General features: G+C 32.6%; 1 protein-coding gene across 7 annotated transcripts in view; it reads left to right on the forward strand.

Annotated features, from left to right (window-relative positions):
- The window catches only part of WASF1 (WASP family member 1), a 68,712-nt gene that overhangs the window by 30,012 nt on the left and 18,227 nt on the right, over nt 1-20,473 (forward strand). For all 7 annotated transcript variants that reach the window (XM_064486787.1, XM_031456151.2, XM_031456156.2 and 4 more), the window contains exon 2: nt 19,396-19,556. In XM_064486787.1, the coding sequence (XP_064342857.1) occupies nt 19,424-19,556 (133 nt within the window). In that variant the 5' untranslated portion in view covers nt 19,396-19,423. The remainder of the gene's footprint in view (nt 1-19,395; nt 19,557-20,473) is intronic.

Raw genomic sequence — 20,473 nt, forward strand, 5'->3', positions numbered from 1 at the left:
ATGCATTTACATGCAATATAATGTATATGTGCAGTCAGACTGTAACAATTCTACCTAATAAAGCTGAAAAAGAAAAAAAATATTTAGGAGAGAGTGTCAATATGTTATAATGAAGGAAACACTGAATTGGAAGTCAGAACTGAGATTATTATCCCCGCAATGCCAGTAATTAGCTGTATGACAACATGTGGTAAAGTTTGAAAGGGTATTTGCTTCTTCATGCCAAGCATCATCTTTTAACACCTTCAGGACTATAGCATAAACCAAAGAGAGTGCCCATACTCTTTGAAAGGACCTAGAGTAATTTTACTGTGCCTCATATCACTGTTTATCTGTGTCAACTGGCAAAAAGCCAAGCCTTGTTTTTCATTATCTTCTGGACTCATATCTTCATACTGCTTTGAACAGTTCTTCGTTTGACCCATTTCTCCATCTTTCTCAGATCCTCCCGTTGTGCTCCAGAGAGCTTCTGCCTCTGTGACCTGCAAACTTCCCTACATATAGTTGTTTTCATCCTCTTCTCCAAACTGACTTTTCATTTCCTTACCTTAACTGGTAACTGGCTGGTTCCTAAAATTAGTTTCATCTGTACCCTTTTGTGGGAGAGTGCTATATTCATACATTCCATATTAAGTTGGAAAAGATGTGGTTCATCATCATCTTTACTCTCTAACACTGCTTCCATATACTTTTCCCCCTTTAAAATGAGCCAGAGAGTACTATCAATTGTATCTCCTAACAATCAGTGTTGGTGAGAAATTATGATAAAGCAGTGTTCATTGTGTGCTTACTGTGTACCAGGGCCTTTTCCCCGCAGCTTCATTGAGATGTAATTGACATATAACATTGTATAAATTCAAGGTGTACAATGTGATAATATGATACAGGTATGTCTTGTGAACTGATTACAACAATAAGATTAGTTAACACATCCATCACTTCACATAGTTACCTTTTTTTGTTGTAAAAACATTTAGATCTACTCTCTTAGCAACTTTTAAGTGTTTAATACAATATTGTTAAATATAGTTACTATGCTATATGTTGGATTCCCCAGAATTTATTAATCTCATACCTGGAAGTTTGTACCCTTTGACCATCATCTCCCGATTTCCCTCAATCCCCAGTCCCTGGCAACTACCATTCGACTCTCTATTTCTGGGTTCAGCTTTTTTGGATTCTACATATAAGTGAAATCATACAGTATTCTTCTTTCTCTATCTGGCTTATTTCACTTAGCATGATGCCCTCAAGTTAGTCTCAAATGGGAGGATTTCCTTCATTTTTATCACTGAGTATCCTTTCATTATATATACTGTACATTTCACATTTTCTTTATCCATTCATTCATCATTGGACATTTAGTTTGTTTCCATGTCTTGCCTACTGTGAAAAATGCTGTAGTGAACATGGGGTTGCAGATACCTCTTCAAAATAGTGATTTCATTTCCTTCAGATATATACCCAGAAAGGGGATTGCTGGATCATGTGGTAATTCTCTTTTTAATCTTGTTAAGGAGTCTCCATTCTATTTTCCATAGTAGCTGTTCTAATTTACATTCCCACCAATAGTACACAAGGGTTCCCTTTTCTCCACATCCTCACTAACATTTGTTATCTCTTGTTTTTTTGAGAATAGCAGTTCTAACAGTTGTGAGGTGGTATCTCATTACAGTCTTAAATTGCATGATGTCACTTATATGTGGAGTCTAAATAAATACAACAAACTAGTGACTACAACAAAAAAGAAGCAAACTCACAGATATAGAGAGCAAACTAGTGATTACCAGTGGGGAGTAAGAGGTACAAACTATTGGATGTAAGATAGATAGGCTCAAGAATGTATTGTACAACATGGGAAATACAGCCAGTATTTTATAATAACTGTAACTGGAAAGTAACCTTTAAAATTGCATTAAAATTTTTTAGCTGCAGAATTTAAAAATTGTATTTCCCTGATAATTAGTGATGTTGAGCATCTTTTCATGTATCTGTTGACCATTTGTATATCATTTTTGGAAAAATGTTCATTCCTCTGCCCAATTTTTAATTACACTCCTTGGGGTTTTTTTGCTGCTCAGTTGGTATGGGTTCCTTGTATATTTTGAATATTAACCCCTTATTAAATAAATGGCTTGCAAATATTTTTTCCCATTCTGGAGGTTGTGTCTTCATTTTGTTGATTGTTTCTTTTGCCATGCAGAGGGTTTTAAGTTTGATGTACTTCCTCTGTTTATTTTTGCTTTTGTTGCTTGTGCCTTAAGTGTTATATCCAAAAAATAATTGCTAAGACTCATGTCAGTGAGCTTTTCTCCTTTGTTTTCTTCTAGGAATTTTATATTTCAGGTCTTACATATAAATCTTTAATCCATTTCAAGTTAATTTTTGTGAGTGGTGTCAGAGGTCCAATTTCATTCTTTTGCAAGTGAATGGCCACTTTTCCCAATACCATTTATTGAAAAGACTTATGTTTCCGCATTGAGTATTCTTGGCTTCCTTGTCAAATACTAGTTGACCATATGTACATGCATTTATCTCTGGGCTGTTTTTAAGCCAGTACCATAATGTTTTAATTTCAATAGGCTTTTAGTATAAAATCAGGAAGTGTGTTGCTTTCAGCTTTGTTCTTTCTCAAGATTGCTTTGGCAATTTGGGGTTGCTTTTTCTATTTCTTTGAAAACTGCCATTGAAATTTTGATAGGAATTCAATGTGCTCCAAATACGTTGAATCTATAGATAGCTTTGGGTAGTGTGGACATTTTAACAATATTAATTCTTCTAATCCATGAACAGGGGACATCTTTCCATTATTTGTTTTTCAGTTTTTTTCATCAATGTCATAGTTTTAAGTGTACAGATATTTTACCTCCTTGATTAACTTCATTCTAAGTATTGTGTTGTTTTTGATGCTATTGTAAATGGGATTGTTTTCTTTATTTCTCTTTCAGATAGTTCATTGTTAGTGTATAGAAATAAAACTGATTTTTTATGTTGATTTTGTATTCTCCAACTTATCTGAATGTGTCTATCAATTCTACCAATTTTTTGGATAGTCTATTTAGGGTTTTCTAGATATGTCATCTGTAAACAGATGTCATTTTACTTCCTTTTTTCCAATTTGGATGCCTTTTATTTTATTTAATTAATTAATTTATTTTTTGCCTAATTACCCTGACATAGGACTTCCAGTACTATGTTGTATAATAGTTGTAAGAGTGGGCATCCTTGTCTTGTTCCTGACTTTAGAAAAAAAACCTTTCAGCTTTTACTGTTGAGTATGTTAGATGTCAGTTTGTAATATAAGGCCTTTATTATGTTGAGATACGTTTCTTCTGTACCAAATTTGTTGAAAGCTTTTATCATGGAAGAATATTGACTTTCATAAATGCTTTTCCTGATATATTGAGATGATTGTATGATTTTTTTATTATAGTTTCATTTACTGTTTTTATTATACTTATTCTGTTTTCATCATTTCTATATATAAAATGTTATAATCCCATCAATTCATTCATCTCTAAGATTCCTGTAGATTTCCTAACCCTGCAATATCAGTTTTCACTAGTTTCTGCGTTTTCTCTTTCTACCAAGCCTATGAAAAGAAAATGGAATTGGCATCCTTACTGGCTACCAATCATTCCATCTACTCTGTTTTATACTAGAGTTTATTGAAGTACTGTCAGTTATAATCTGTCAATTTCTAGTGTACAGCACAATGTCCCATTCATGCATGTACATACATGTACTTGTTTTTATATTCTTTTTCATTAAAGGTTATTACAAGATATTGAATATAGTTCCCTATGCTATACAGAAGAAACTTTTTTTTAAAATCTATTTTTATATATAGTGGCTAACATTTGCAAATCTCAAAACACCCAAATTTATCCCTTCCCACCCCCCTTCCCTAGTAACCATAAGATTGTTTACTATGTCTGCAAGTCTGTTTCTGTTTTATAGATGAGTTCATAGTGTTCTTTTTTTTTCCTGTCTTTTTTTTCAGATTCCACATATGAGTAAGATCATATGATATTTTTCTCTCTTTCTGGCTTACTTAGAATGATGGTCTCTAGGTCCATCCATGTTGCTGCAAATGGCATTATTTTATTCTTTTTTATGGCTGAGTAGTATTCCAATCATATGCTCTTTTTTTTTTTTTTAATCCTTCATTTTGTTAATATGCTTTTTTTTTTTTTTTTAATCCTTCGTTTTGTTAATGTGATGTGTCACATTTCTTGATTTGTACATATTGAACCATCCCTGTATCCCAGGGATAAATCTCACTTGATCATGGTGTATGATTCTTCTAATGTACTGTTGAATTTGGTTTGCTAATATTTTGTTAAGAGTTTTTGCATCTGTATTCATCAGGGATATTGGCCTGAGTTTTCCTTAGTGTAGTGTCCTTATCTGCCCTTGGTGTCAGGGTAAAGCTAGCCTTTTTAAAATGAGTTTGGGAATGTTCCTCCCTCTTCAGTTTTTTGGAAGAGTTTGAGAAATATTGGCTTTAATTCTTCTGTAAATGTTTGATAGAAATCACCAGTGAAACCATTTGATCCTGGGCTCTTCTTGGTGGGGAAATTTTTGATTATTGATTTAATCTCCTTACTTGTTATTGGTCTGTTCAGATTTTCTGTTTCTTCATAAGTCAATCTTCATAGTTTCTAGGGATTTATCCATTTTTTCTAGGTTATTTAATTTGTTCATGTATAATTGTTCATAGTAGCTGCTTATGAATCTTTGTATTTCTCTAGTGTCAATTGTAATGTTTTTTTTAATTGCTGGTTTGTTTGAGTCCTCTTTTTTTGCTTGGTTAGTTTAGCAAAAAGTGTCAATTTTATCTTTTCAAAAACCAATTCTTAGTTTTATTGACTTTTTCTGTTGTCTTTCTATTTCACTTAAATCTGCTTTAAGCTTTATTTTTTTCTTCTTTTGGCCAACTTTGGGCTTAGTTTGTTCTTTTTTTTTAGATTCTTGAGGTGTAAAGTTAGATTGTTTATTTGAGATCCTTCTTTTTTCTTATGTAAACGTTTATCACTTTAAGCCCCTCTCTTAGAATGGCTTTTGCTGCATCCCGTAAGTTTTGGTATGTTTTGTTTTCCTTTTTGTTTGCTCAATATATTTTCTAATTTCCCTTTTGATTTCTTCTTTCACCCATTGGTTGTTCCAGAGTGCCAAGGACTTTTCTAAAAGCTGTATGTGTAATAACCACTTTAACCTTCACAAAAAACCCTTGAGGTAGGAGTTGTTATTATCCCTACTTTAACGATGAGAAAATTGATGCCCAAGTGGTCTCACAGACAGTAAATAATGGAGCTGAGAAAATAGTAAAATACCCTCATTTGTGATGAGAATGAAAATGGCATAATTTTATAAAAAGCAGTTTGAAAATAAACACTTAAAAGGCCTTGAATTTTTAATATTCCAAGAAAATAAACTGAAACTTCTCTAAAGATTTATGTAATGAAAATTAATCCCAGCAGTATGTATTGTAGTAAAAATTTTAATTGCATCAATATGTCCAGCATTCAGGGAATTTAAATAAATTACGGTACATCTTACAGGATATGTGGGCATTAGAAAGCATTTTCCCTGCTGTTTGTGAGGATGTGGAAATATAAATTTGTGGAAAATTTTTAGATTATTTGTCAGCATTTCAAAAAATTCAAGGTACATACCAACAGTTTGATGCCAGTGAATGAAACTTCTGCTGCTGCTAGGAATTTAATGAATATTCTTACACAGATTGGATGTGGTGAGATTAGAAGAGTCAAAGAAGATTCTGCTATTTCTAACTTGGCTACTCTGACGGAACTGTTACCTAATATAAGAAGAGCTAGGTTTTTGCTGGGGAAAAATAATGACTTTAGTTTAGGGCTTGTTGCTTTTGAGGTTTATTCATAGTATTTGGAAATATATATCCGGAGATTAGAGAAAGCCTGGCTTGAGAATGAAAGACAGTGGGACGGGAGGATAAAATTTTCCGTATCTTGGCATAAATCACATGCAGAAGGAGTCCGTGGGTGGGCTTGTTCTCATCCATGGTACATACTGGATGTACTTTTTGTATTTTTTATACTTTAAAAAAATATGTGTTCATCTTTTTGGGTTGGTGAAAGAATCATTTTGTTTCTCCCCTTAAGTGAAATTTTGCTCAGTTCCTGAATTGTGAACTGTTAGAATGGTTTCATAAAGTGCACCTTATGTAAATTCATGTTAATATAAAAGAAACTAATAGAGTATGATAAAACACATATGCATATAAATAGGTTCTGTTTCTGGCCCTGCCTCTTGAGCAGCTCATTCCACTTCTTTGAGTCATGTCTTTGGCTTGACCTGTGGGTCTCAGCCTGGAGATATTTTTGGATGTTTGTGAGTTTTTTATGAGAATTTAACATTTTATTTTAAAAAGGACTTAGTAAATCCTGTCAGGTAATTTTGTTATCTCTGTTTATGATTATGTCTGGCATAACTTTGGTGCCAAATAGTATAGCTTTAATTGTTTCAATCTAATAATGATAGTGCAGGGACACGTTTATTACATAAATGTTGTATTTGAAAATAGTAAAGCCTGAATAGTGTCAATCAAGTTATGTATGAATAAATTTCACAGCAGTTCAAATAGAGAAAAGGCTTTTACACATACTAGAATAGGCATAAACAAAATAAAGGAGGTTTTTGGAGCAATCAGTTCAAGATTCATATAGCAAATGGGATTTAATGCATAATGATTTCATTGTATTTAATACTGTTATTTTGAATTTTATTGCCTTTGTATTTTTGTTGTATTTAATTTCAAATCTATTTTGGTTTTATAGATTTATATATATTTGGTATAAGAGTTATAAGCATAAGGATTTTATAGCTGATTGTACATCTAAGTAACATTACATTAAAAATAATTTAAGCTAATATCAGGGGTCTGAAAGATTTTTTTCAACCCCCCCCCAAAAAAGTGCTAATACATTACTCAATTTTTGATGTATAAACATTAAAATTTTCCCTATACTGTATGTCACTTCCCTGTTAACCTTAAGATATTTGAGAAGGTCTTTGAAACTCATTTGAGTGGTAAATTTCAACAAAACAGAGAAGTGAAATTCATCCCATTATGAATGTGCAGTACCACAGAATATAATGGCTATTGCTGTTGTCAGTGATCAACATCCATTCTGTTACCTTGTACACATGAAGAGAAAGGTACAAGTGAACATTGGAGAAATTTAATTATTAATAATGCAGATACCTATTGTTTTGCTATTTTGTTTATTACAGAAAGAAGATGGATGGAAATTTCCTAAGAGTGGGGGCACTGGAAGATGAAATGCTAGGAATATTGTGTCACCTGGGCCCTCTAGTCTAGAAGTCAAGTGAACTGAAATTACAGGGTACAGAGAATGGAAACGGTATAGGGGAACAAAAGAATTAGGTGGATATAAGATTTCTCCTTTGAGGCTAAAATAGATAAAAGTAGGCATATGTCATACAGCAGAATAATGAAATAGAAGAGGAAAAGAAAGTCACTGAACACTCCTTTACCCTCGCAGTTAGTTTTAGCTTTAAAAGCCATCATTCCCCCACAGCCCTCTGCCCCAAATACCATTAAATTACTCTCTCTATGATCCCAGTTACATGGTTATATTTATTACTAGTATTGGTCATAAATTTGTTCCCAATCTCATGGAGTTTGTAGATAGGAAATAATATATTGATATAATTGATCTGCTTTAGAAAAAATTTTTAGTTTTTGGCTGACAGGAATTTTCTTATGCCAAGAATTTGGACCTCACCCCTACATCTAATCCATCATCATTCTTGTTGATTCTATTTTCAGGGTATACGTTGAATTGACAAGTTTCTATATCACCATCACCTAATCCAAATGACTGCTATCTCTGTTACCTGGACTACTTCTGTCATCTTGTAACTGAGTCTTCTAATTGATCCACCTGCATTTATTCTGCCATTGCCTACCCCAATCTCCATAGAGCAATTAGAATGAATAGTAGTTCCTGATCTTAGCACTCTTTTTCTTAATATCCTTGAATGGCTTCCCATTAGGATAACATTGAAAATCTTTGACATTACCTTCAAAGTCCTATTTGATCTGATCCCCTAGTGACCTCTAGTCTCTGCTCACTGTACTCCTCTCCACTGGCCTGCTGTCATATCTGCCAGTGCATCAAACCCTTTCCCAGTTAAGGGCCTTTGCATATGATGCCTTCTAAGTTAGAATGAAAACCTGCATGTGTACATTCTCCAGCTCCCCCAACCTAGCTAGCTAACTCTGAATAATCCTCGTGGTACTAACTTAAATGTCATTTCCTTAAGGAAACGGATCCCTTTATAGTACCTAATACTTTACTTCATTGAACTTATCACAAGTGTAATTAGATACTAGATTCTAGCTAATCCTTGGGAGACTTTTTCGCTCACCCTTTTATCTTCAGCACTTAGCATAGTGCTTGAGCCATTGATGTTCAATAGTTGGATGTCTAGATAATGGATGGATGGCAGTGTGTTAGGAGTGTCATTTTCATATAAAGTACGACATACTGATAGGTAATTATTGCTTTTAGAGATACTACTTTTTAATAGACTAAAGAACATTAAATCTTGTTTTTCAAATAATTTAATCTGTATTTGTGGTTTATATACCTAAAATTTCAAATTAACATCTCTTAAGCCTCTAAAAATAAACTTGAAGCAATATTATGCCTGTATGATTCATCTAAGTAAATTTCAGTAGTGGTTATATTAATTTAAAAGAAATACATATTTTCTTTGAGAGTAATGGAATCAGATTTGACTATACTGAATCTCATTTCCACTCTAGTTGTTTAACATTATTAATTGTTTCATTAGTGTCCAATTTTCTTTTTGAATCTAACGGTAATGTCAGTAATGGACTGCAATGTGTAACTTATTTATTTCTTTTTTGTTTTAGTATAGCAGTGTGTTCTTTTCAACCCTAGCCTATCAAAATTTAATACTTAGCTATCATGACTTGAGATGAAAGATATAATTTATTAATTTTTGGTAAAGATAGCACTCTTAGGTCAGATTCTTTAAGCAATGGCCGGAGCATCTCAAAACAATCAAATAACTATTGGTGTTCTGTATGATTAATAGTTCTTTAATCCTGTGAGTGCCTAGTTTGGCTTTGTCATCTCTTTGTTTGTAGAGTTTTAGAGATTCATGAGTAGTGAATAGTTTTAAAGTTTACCCCTCATAACAGGGGAAATTGGTTAATTTTATGTATCCCTAAGGAATACATAAAAATTACTTAATTTTCTTCTGTTATACATAATTAATCGACTTCTAGTCTTAAGAAAGTAGGACTTTTCTTAAGTATTTGTTCCCTCAGAAATTATTTTTTTTTCTGTTTTCAGATTTTTAAAAATATTTTTATTGAAGTGTGATCAGTTTACAATGTTGTGTCAATTTTTAGTGTACAGCACAATACTTCAGTCATAGAGGAAAATACATGTATTTGTTTTCATATTCTTTTTCATCATAAGTTACTACAAGATATTGAATATGGTCCCCTGTGCTATACAGAAATTCTTAAAGTATTTAGAATACTGAAATTTGTTTTTAGTAGTCATTTTATTCTAATTTATTCTCTTAGGTTATATAATATAATCCTTTAGTTTGCACAGTGCTCTTAACTTAGCATAAGTTTTTCTTATTTAATATTGTCATTTTTAAAAATTCAGGAACACCTTTAAACAATAATAAATCAGTTGTTTCATTGTGAATATAAAGAATTAATCACCTGTCATAATGACATAATAAAATACTTTTAATTCTTAATTATTATGCTCTTTAACTCATAAAGCGATTATTAACTATAATTATTTTATGGCAGTTTTTTTTAAGCCGTTATTTTATTTTCCTTAGAATTGTTAACAAAAAGTCCTTTAAACACTTAAAAAAATAAATTTTATGGGCTATTTTTGAGTTCTAAAAGTAAGAATTTAGATAATTTATCTTTCTGATTTCTGAAGTCATAAAATTACTATGATATCTGTCTGGTCTTGGGTTATTTTAACACTTTACATACTACTTTATTCTTTTGCACATATATGTGTGTGCGTGTATGTGTATATGATATGTATATAACATAATATATGTATAATATAAATGATCTATATGATCCATACTTTCTCTTGGGAGGATGAAACAAGCAAGCCTGTGATTCCACAATACAAATAGTAAGATGTTATTTTTCTCAAATGTACTCCTTTTCCATGCACATAGAAAAGAGCAACTCCTTAGAATCATAATTAAATAGTTGCTTTAGAAAGGTATGTATGTATCTCCTCTCCACTCACTAACCTGAAAAATTTTTTTTTGCCATCTTACAGTTAATGGTTTTGCTCTTTTCCCCTTCATTTATCATCAACTATTGAACATCTTTCATTTTTTAGACCTTGGAAACACAAGATGAGTAAGACATGATTTTTTTGCCCTCTAGGAGCTCTTGTTCAGGCATAGACATGTAAACCTAGAAGTGCAATGCAAAAGGGTATAACTGGTCATATTTGGATGGATGCATATGTGGGTCAAAGTTGAGGGCACCAAAGAGTAGATAGTTACATCTGCTTAGGGGACTAAATCCTGCTTCAGAATAGAGATAATGCTTGAGTCTGTCTTGAAGATTTATTCTCTGTAAGGATAAGGAAGGGAAAAGCATTCTAGACAGAGAACAGCATGAGAAAAGGCGGGACTATAAAACAGCAAGATATGTTCAGAATGATTAGCGCATAAAGTAGAAGAAATGTAGTGGTGAATGAGGCTATGAATAGGGAGAGGCCTGACAGGAAGGAACCATTGAAAGGTTTGTTTTCATAGGAGAATGACATTACCAGATTCAAAATGTTGATAATATTCTTAAAGCTGTGGTGGGAGTGGTGATATAGATGGCATGGCAGGAAGAAGTTGTAAGCCTCAAGATGGAAAAGGCTAGTCCAACCACGTGGGAGATGCCCAGGTTTGAATTAAAGCAGTAGAAGTTAGAATTAAAAAAGAAGGTTAGAATATGAGAGGTGTTTGTGAGATAGAATTAGTAAAGCTTTATCTCCTATTGGATATAGTCAGGAATTGTGGTGGTAGGAAAGAATTAAAGATGATGCCTAGATTTGAAGAGGAAATGTAATGAGTTAAGTTTTGGATGAACAAATGTGAAGGATGTTCAGAAACTTCCAAGTACAGAAGTACAAGAGACAGTTGCATATATACATCTGCAACTTGGGAGAGAGATTTAGAGTTAAGAATGTTTGAACTTTTCGGTAAATATGCACTGAACATTTTTTTATGTGCCAGTGATGTACCAGGTATCCAGCATACTATGAGGAACAAAATACACGATACCTACTTTAAAACTAATAAAGGAGAGAAATAGAAATCAGTCATGAAGATATGTGATTACAAACTGAGACAAATGCTATACAGAAAAATTATAGGGTCCTATGAGAAATTTTTAACCGAAGGACCTGATCTAGTCTAGGGCTGGGGGATCAGGGAATGCTCTTATTTGAGCTGAAATCTTAAGAACAAATAGGTATAGGGAAAGGATGGAATGTGGCCTGGGTAGAGGGAACATCAGCATCATACGAATAAAGTAATGAAAGGTTGTCAAACTGAGTTAAAAATAGTAATAAATGAAAAAGAAACACCTAACTGTATACTATAAAGTGACATGTATAAAACATAGGGATAGGGATACAAGAAAGTTCAATGGAAAAGTATGGGAAAAGCTATCATATCATATGTCATTTAAGCAAAAGCTGTATTACTAGAGATAAAGAGAGAACTTTATAATAATAAATGTACTTAATAACAAAGTGTCAAAATATATAAATCATATGGAGAATTTGATAAATCTGTAATCACAGTGGAATATCTTAACACATCCCTCTGATAGAAGCAGAAGACTAAAAATCACTAAGACTATGGAAGATTTGGGCACAATTAACAAATCTAACTAGTGGACATATGTAGAACACTGTAACCACCGACCACAAAAATATACATTCTTTATGTATAATTGATTATGTGCTGGGCAATGTGAAGTGTAAATGCTTCATATTTCTTCTCGATTTTGGATTGTACCTCATGGCTCATGCCATAGGAAGGACCCTTGTTGGCCATGTTGGCTGGGAGCAGCCACCCTCTCTTCCTGGGGCTTTTAGCTCTAGTGGGAGACAGGAACTCACCTTTACTGAGGACTGACTACATTTTGAAGGACTGAAATAATACAAAGTGTATACTCTGACTATAATGTCATTAAGCTAGAAATTAGTAACAAAAAGGTAATCAGAAAGTCTCCATATGTTTGTTAATCAAAATAATATACTTCAGTGGTAGAATGCATGCTAAGCATGCACGAGGTCCTGGATTCAGTCCCCAGTGACTCCATTAAAAAACAACAATAAATAAACCTAATTATCTCTCCCCCCCAAAAAACCCAAGCAAAATAACACTTCTAAATAACCCATGGATCAAATAAAAATCACAGTACAAATTAGAAAATATTTTGCAGTGAACAATTACATATCAAAATTTGAGGGATACAGTTAAATATATGCTTAGAGGGAAGTTTATAGTTTTAAAACCATATGCTTGAAATGAAGCTGTATATCAGTGAGCATCTATGTCAAGAAATTTTTTTTAAAAACCATCATATGAAGCTAACAGAAAGCAGGAGGGAAATAAAAAATCAATAATGAAATTCAGTAGAGCCAAAAATTAGTTCTCTAAAAAGACTAATAAAACTGATAAAACTCTTTGTGATTTAAAAAAAATACCATGCAAAGTTTATCAATGTAATAAATTTAAAAATATATTTTATAATCTTATAATAAGAGAGGCATAAGGATAATTTGGTGTCAATAAATTTGAAAATTTAAATGAAGTAGATAAATTTCTAGAAAATGCAGCTTACCAAAGTTAGCAATAAAAGTAGAGAATTTCAAAAATTCTATGACAGTTAAAGAATTCATAATATTCGACCTTCCCACAAAGGAAACTTGAGGCTAAATTGTTTCATAGTTTAACTATACCAAACTTTTAAGGAAAAAATTATTCATATCTTATACAAATCCTTCGAAAGAATAGTGAAAGAGGAACATATCCCAACTTGTTTTATTAGGCCAGGATAAACTTAATACAAAGTGAACAAAAAATGTACATTAATGTACAAAAGGACATTACATGAAAGGAAGATAATGGACCAACTTCTTTCATGAACATAAGTGCAAAAGTTACTAAACGTAGTAACAAACCAGAACCAAATCCAGCAATATATTAAAAAAAAAATCTTCCTATTTTGAGGCCAGCTAATTAGCATCCTTAATTCCAACTGCTATCTTAATTTCCCTTTTCCATGTACTGTTACACAGTAACAAATTCTGGAGACTAGAACACAGATTACCTCAGAGTGCCATTATTCTGCCCTACCACATATATCTCAACGAAGCTAAGTTTGTTCCAAAGGTGCAAAGTTGCTTAACATAAAAGAAATCACAATGGAATATTACTCAGCCATAAAAAAGAATGAAATAATGCCATTTGCAGCAACATGGATGGACCTAGAAATTCTCATACTAAGTGACGTAAGTCTGAAAGTGAAAGACAAATACCATATGATATCACTTATATGTGGAATCTAAAAAATGACATAGATGAACTCATATACAAAACAGAAACAGATTCACAGACATAGAAAACAAACTTTGCTTACCAGGGGAAGAGGGATAAATTGGGAGTTTGGGATTTGCAGATACTAAGTACTATATATAAAATAGATAAAAAACAAGGTCCTACTATATAGCACAGGGAACTATATTCAATATCTTGTAGTAACCTATAATGAAAAAGAGTATGTGTGTGTGTAACTGAGTCACTATACTGTACACCAAAGACTAACACAACCTTGTAAATCAACTATACTTCAATGTTTTAAAAAAGAAATCAGTCAGTGTAGTTCACCACATTAACAATAAAAGAAAGTCACATAACCATCATAATGTAGGAAAAATATTATAAAATCAGCATCATTATTTTAAAGAAATCTTAGCAAATTAGGAATACATAGGAATGCCCTTAATCTATTTTAAAATTGTCCACAAAACAAAGCAACAATAACAACAAAAACCCTACAGCAGGCATTTTGTGAAGTGTTGAAGACTTTCCCTTTTGGTTCAGGAAAAAAAGAACAGTACTCTTATTTCATGTTATATTAAAGATTCTAGCTAATGTGATAAGGAAAAAAATTAAAAATAAATAAGTATTAGAAAGGAAGAGATAAACAATCATTATTCACATATAATAGATTGTATACCTTTTAAAAATCCAAAATAATTATAGATGGGTTATTAGAGATTAGGAAAGTCTCTGGATATGGGGTCAGTATTCAAAACTTAACTTAGTTTCTTCATATACAATAAAGAGAGAATAAAATATGCCATTTCCAATATTGTTAAAAATAATCATATACATACAAATGAATCTAATAAAGATGTATGATTTCTATTCTGAAAAATTATAGAACAGTATTAAGAAACATATTAAAAACCAGAAATAATTGGAGGGATACACTATGTTTGTGGATAGGAAGTTGCAGTGTTGTACAGGTATCAGTACTACCCAGTATGATCTATAGATTTAGTACAGTTCCTATCAAATCCCAATGGGTGTGTTTGTGTGAGTGTAACTTGATAATCTGATTCTAAAATTCACATGGAAATACAAAGGGCCAAGAATAAACAGAACATCTTTGAAGAACAAGGTAGGAGAACTTGCCCTATTGGATATCAAAACTTACTGTAAAGTTCCATTAAGATTAGCTCTAGGTACAAACTAGTGGAATACTGTAGGGCCTCAAAATGGATTTAAAATACATAGAAATTTGTTTTATGACAAAAGTGCCACTGTAGAGCAGTAGGGAAAGAATAGTGTCTTCAGTGAATGGTGTTGAAATAATATAAGAAACACAACTGCTACCTCATACCATTCATAAAAATTAATTCCATGTCAATTATAGATTAGAAGTGCAAGGCAAAACAACAAAGCTAAGAGATAATATAAAAGGTTATATTTATGATCTTAGTGTAGAAAATGATTTAAAAATCTCTGCTTTAATACTAAACCTAAGAAAAACTGATAAATTTTACCACTTCCTCATAAAAGAAACACATCAAGAGAGTGAAATAGTAAATGACATGAGAAGATATTTGCATCTTATATGACCTTCAAAGGCTCATATCCAGTGTTCCTGTAAATCAACCCTAACACTACAAATGGTAAACAGAAGGTGAGCAAGAGCATTGAATAGGCACTTCACAAATGAGAAACATCCAAAAGATAAACACTTGGAGAGGGGCTTAAACTCTTAGTAACTGGGAAAAACACAAAACTTCAGTAAGTTATCACAATTTACTTACAAAATAGCTAGAAATTAAAAACTGACAGTGTCAAATGTTATGAGGATGTGGAACAGCAGCTAAAAGGAATATACATTGATATAGTCGCTTTTGGAACATTTTGACATCATCATTCAAGCTGTATGTGTCCTTAACCTAGCTATTCTAAAGTACATTTCCAATAGAAGTGTGTACACTAAGACACCTGTACATGAATGTTCATGGTAGCATTATTCATAATAGCCTCAAAATGGAAACAACTCATGTACATATACTCAACATTAGAATGGGTAGACTATGGTGTAGTTATACAGTAGAGTTATCATACAGCATTGATAATGAACACTCTACAGTTACACAGAGCAACATGGATGAATGTTACAAATATAATGTTGACTGAAAAGGGCAAGACAGAATAATATATATCATATGGTTCTATTTACATAAACTTCAAACAGCAATCCAAACGAAAGTATAGTGTTTAGAGTTACCTGCTTAAGGTGTGAAAGTATAAAGAAAAACAAGGAAATGGATGTATTGTAAGAGTCAGAATAATGGTTACCTTTGGGGAGGAATGAAGCAAGGGTGATTGGGGAGGAGACCAAAGTGGGAGGGTTCTGGGGTCCAGGCATTGTTTTATTCCTTAGGTTAGCTTGTGTAAATGTTTGCTTAAATCATTGAGTTGAACAATTTTGTGTACTTTTTTCTATGTGTTTCATATTGTATAGTTGTAAAAAGGTTTAAAAATAAAGAATGCTAAACGAACAGGTCAGAGGAGATGGATTTCATGCAAAAATTTGTTTTTAAAGAATGTTGAAGAAATAAATACACAGACCTATGGTCAATTAATTTTCGACAAAGGAGGCAAGAATATACAATGGAGAAAAGACAAGCAAGTGGTGTTGGGAAAACTGGATAGCAGCATGTAAATCAATGAAGTTAGAATACTCCCTCACTCCATACACAAAAATAAACTCAAAATGGCTTAAAGACTTAAATATAAGACAAGACACAATAAATCTCCTAGAACAGAACATAGGCAAAACATTCTCTGACATAAATCTTAGCAATGTTCTCCTAGGGCAGTCTACCCAGGCAATAGGAACAAGAACAAAAATAAACAGATGGGACCTAATTAAACTTATAAGCTTTTGCCTAGCAAAATAAACCATAAGCAAGACAAAACAGCAACCTACAGAATGAAAGAAAATACTTGCAAATGATGCGACTGACAAAGGCTTAATTTCCAGAATATATAAACAGCTCATACAATTTAATAACAAAAAAAAAAACCCAATCCAAAAATGGACAGAAGACCTAAATGTTCTCCAGTGAAAACATATAAATAGCCAATATACACACAAAAAAATGCTCAATATCACTAATTATCAGAGAAATGCAAATCAAAACTACAGTTAGGTTCCACCTCACACTAGTCAAATAGCCATCATTCAAAGTCCATGAACAATAAATGCTGGAGAGGGTGTCAAGAAAAGGGAACCCTCCTACACTGTTGTTGGGAGTGTAGTTTGGTTCAGCCATTATGGAAAACAGTATGGAGATTCCTCAAAAAACTAAAAATAGAACTACCATATGATCCAGCAATCCCACTTCTGAAGGGTATATATCTGGTGGGAACTCTAATTCGAAAAGATACATGCACTCTAATGTTCCTAGCAGTACTATTTACAGTAGCAAACACATGGAAGCAACCTGAATGTCCACTAACAGATGACTGGTTAAAGAAGTTGTGTTATATTTATACAATAGAATACTACTTGGCCATAAAAAGAATAAAATAATGCCATTTGCAGCAACATGTGTGGACCTAGAGATTGTCATTCTAAGTAAGCCAGAAAGAGAAAGAAAAATACCACATGCTATCACTCATATGTGAAATCTAAAAAAAAAAAAGAAAAAAAGGACATTATGAACTCATGTACAAAACAGAAACAGATTCGCAGACATAGTAAACAGTCTTAGGGTTACCAGGGAAAGAGGGTGGGAAGGGATAAATTTGTGAGTTTGAGGTTTACAAATATTAGCCATTATATATAAAAATAGATTTTTTTTAAAAGTTTCTTTTGTATAACACAGGGAACTATATTCAATATCTTGTAATAACCTTTAATGAAAATGAATATGAAAACAAATAGATGTATGTATATGCATGACTGAGACATTGTGCTGTACACCAGAAATTGACACATTGTAACTGTACTTCAATTAAAAAAAAAAGAAAAAGAATGTTGATATAGTAATACCTAAATGCAATTAGATTTATCCAAAACTTTCCATTTGGTAGTGATTAAAGTTCAGTAAATAATAAATGCCTTCCTTCGGTAACCATTGTTTACTACTAGGTAAGTATAAGCAGTCCTTACTTTGTATAGTAGTGTGGGACCAAAAAAATGACCATACAAACTAAAAGTGTATAAAACGATCTTAATAATCAATGGGAAAAATTACAGTTCTAGAATCTTTAAAAAATTTTGTCAGAACATTAAAAACTTTCCTTTGTTATGAATGTATGGGGAAATGTAAAAAGAAGTAAAACTAATATTAATTTAGGACAATGTAATATGAAACATTAGAAATAATTAGAATTACAGCGCTTTATTTCTTTGTAAAAAACTTACCAAGAGTAGTTTAACAGTGCTTTGCCTTCCCTTGTGTAACTTAGAGAAACAGCTAGCAGAGTGAGCATCTTTTTCTATGCCTTGGCAAATTGTCTTACTCTTTTCTACTAAACTTAGATCAGCTTCCAACATTTTATCCTTTGCACTTTGAATGTCCTGAAATATCTTTGAGAATTCCTGTATTGTGACTTCTTCTTTTTTGCTGTTGTCACTTCTGGGACATACACTGTTTTGTCACAACCACTTTCCTCATTTATGACAATATTTGCACCTTCACTAAATTACTCTGACGGTGTATGTAGTGTCTTTCAAACAGTGGCAGTGGCATCATTCCTGCAATCAGCTCTTTCTTCTGCTACTCCACTTACATTCAATTTGAATTTCACTCCAGTGTTACCATTTTTCCTTTCTTTGCCACACTTTTCTCTTTGTTGGTCCATTCCCTCTTTCAGTTACCATTTTGTAAAATTTCATGAGTTTATCACTGAGAGGCAAAAAAGTAAACCAACTACATGCTTTGCTGTCTGTAGGCAAATTGAATAACAGATGAAGTAACCTATCACCAACAGACTTTGAAAAGAAGTGACATGACTGGACTGGTCACTGATCATGACATGCATCTCCTGTTAACATAGTAATTTGTGAACTGAAGTGCCAACAAAGGAGTTTGTACTTATGTAGTTGTTTACAGTTAGTATACTGTGGTGAGTAAAATTGGAACCATGTAGTTAGGGGACTGTGGTATTATTTGATTAAATTGTGGAATCTGAAATTTGTGTATATGGGAAGCCTGGGAAATGAGGACTCACTGTAATTCAAAGAAGGTTGAACTGTTTCATGAATTAAATAAAACATTTCGTTGATTTTGATGAGATTGAGGATGTAGGGCTTCTTGGACTATTTGATTTCTGAGCTGTTGAATACCTGATACATTTTATGTGGAAATGTAAATTTGATACTATTCTTTCAGCTTCTTTAATCCTCTTAGGTGCTTCCGTAGTGAGGACCTGTCATACTCTCTAGAACAAAATCCCTAGCTATAATAAGTAAAAACAATGATTTTAGGAGAATAATAGCAATGGTGATTATGAATTCACCATGAAGCAACTGACATTCAAAGTAAGTTTTTTTTTAATTTTATATAATGTTGATGTTCTAATAATTGAAGATGAAAGAAGGTTAACAAATCAGTTTTGATTCATTTAGTCAAGTGACTCCATTTTCACCATCTTCATACTGACAAATATTTTATTATTAAATGTGAAAGATAAGTTCTTTCTCTGTGTTGGTTGAAACTGAAAAATGTTAATTTATTTGATTTTCTACAGGTGAACTGGCATAGAGGTTGATCTCAAGATGCCATTAGTGAAAAGAAACATCGATCCAAGGCACTTGTGCCACACAGCTCTGCCTAGAGGAATTAAGAATGAACTGGAATGTGTAACCAATATTTCCTTGGCAAATATAATTAGACAACTAAGTAGCCTAAGTAAGTATTTTTGTATCAATTAAAAATATTACAAACCAGAATGTTACACTTTAGGATATTAAATGGGGGGGGGGGATATTTAATGAGAAGAGTACAAAATAATCTTGAAAAACGTATTCATTTTAAGTAAAATTAATGAGTTTTAGAATCATTTCTTCTTCCCCTGTGTGTTTCTTATGGGAAAGGAAAATAAGGACAGAATCATTAGGAACAGAATCGCATGATGGATAAAAAAACTACTGAGATTGTCTTTAAAGTATGATTTGATCTATGAAAGGTTGAGCTAGAGTTGTACTTTTACTTGCTTGTTATTGCTGTTTATGTTTTTAGAAACTTCCAACTATTTGTGATTTGGGATACTAGTATCTCTTTATATGTATCTTATTAACCTAGGGAAATATTTTTATATTATCAAATACCTAAAAATGAAAGATTTGAGGTAGTAACTAACTAGTCAGAGGATTAATTTAGTCAAATGACATTAGGACATTAGGCCATTAGGATATCAGTCAAGAGTCTGATTTGCAGCATGTTGTGAAAGTAGTAAGTGAACCTGGCTGCTGGCAGACAGAAGGTAAGCAGGTTGGTCAGATAATAAAGGCCAATGGAAGGGGCAGTTTACGGGAGGAGGAGAGACAGGCAGTGTGTTTCCATTATTACAGAACAGAGCTACTAGGTTAAGAAAGTGAATAAATTATTTCCCATTTAGTCTGAATTTAATGTTACAAAAATTTTTAGATATTCAGTTTATCTTTTGAATTGAAGGATTAGCTTTTTATTAGACATTTATATTTCAGTTTAAAGATGAAACAAGGTGTTCTTGGCCTAGATATCTTGTCTAAGTAGTCCTAGATTTATCAGCTATACCCACCCACCCCCGCAGATTGTCCTGATAAGCAGAATGGCTCCTCTTTTCT

This window comes from Camelus dromedarius, chromosome 6 (assembly GCF_036321535.1).
Source record: "Camelus dromedarius isolate mCamDro1 chromosome 6, mCamDro1.pat, whole genome shotgun sequence".
Classification (NCBI taxonomy): domain Eukaryota; kingdom Metazoa; phylum Chordata; class Mammalia; order Artiodactyla; family Camelidae; genus Camelus; species Camelus dromedarius.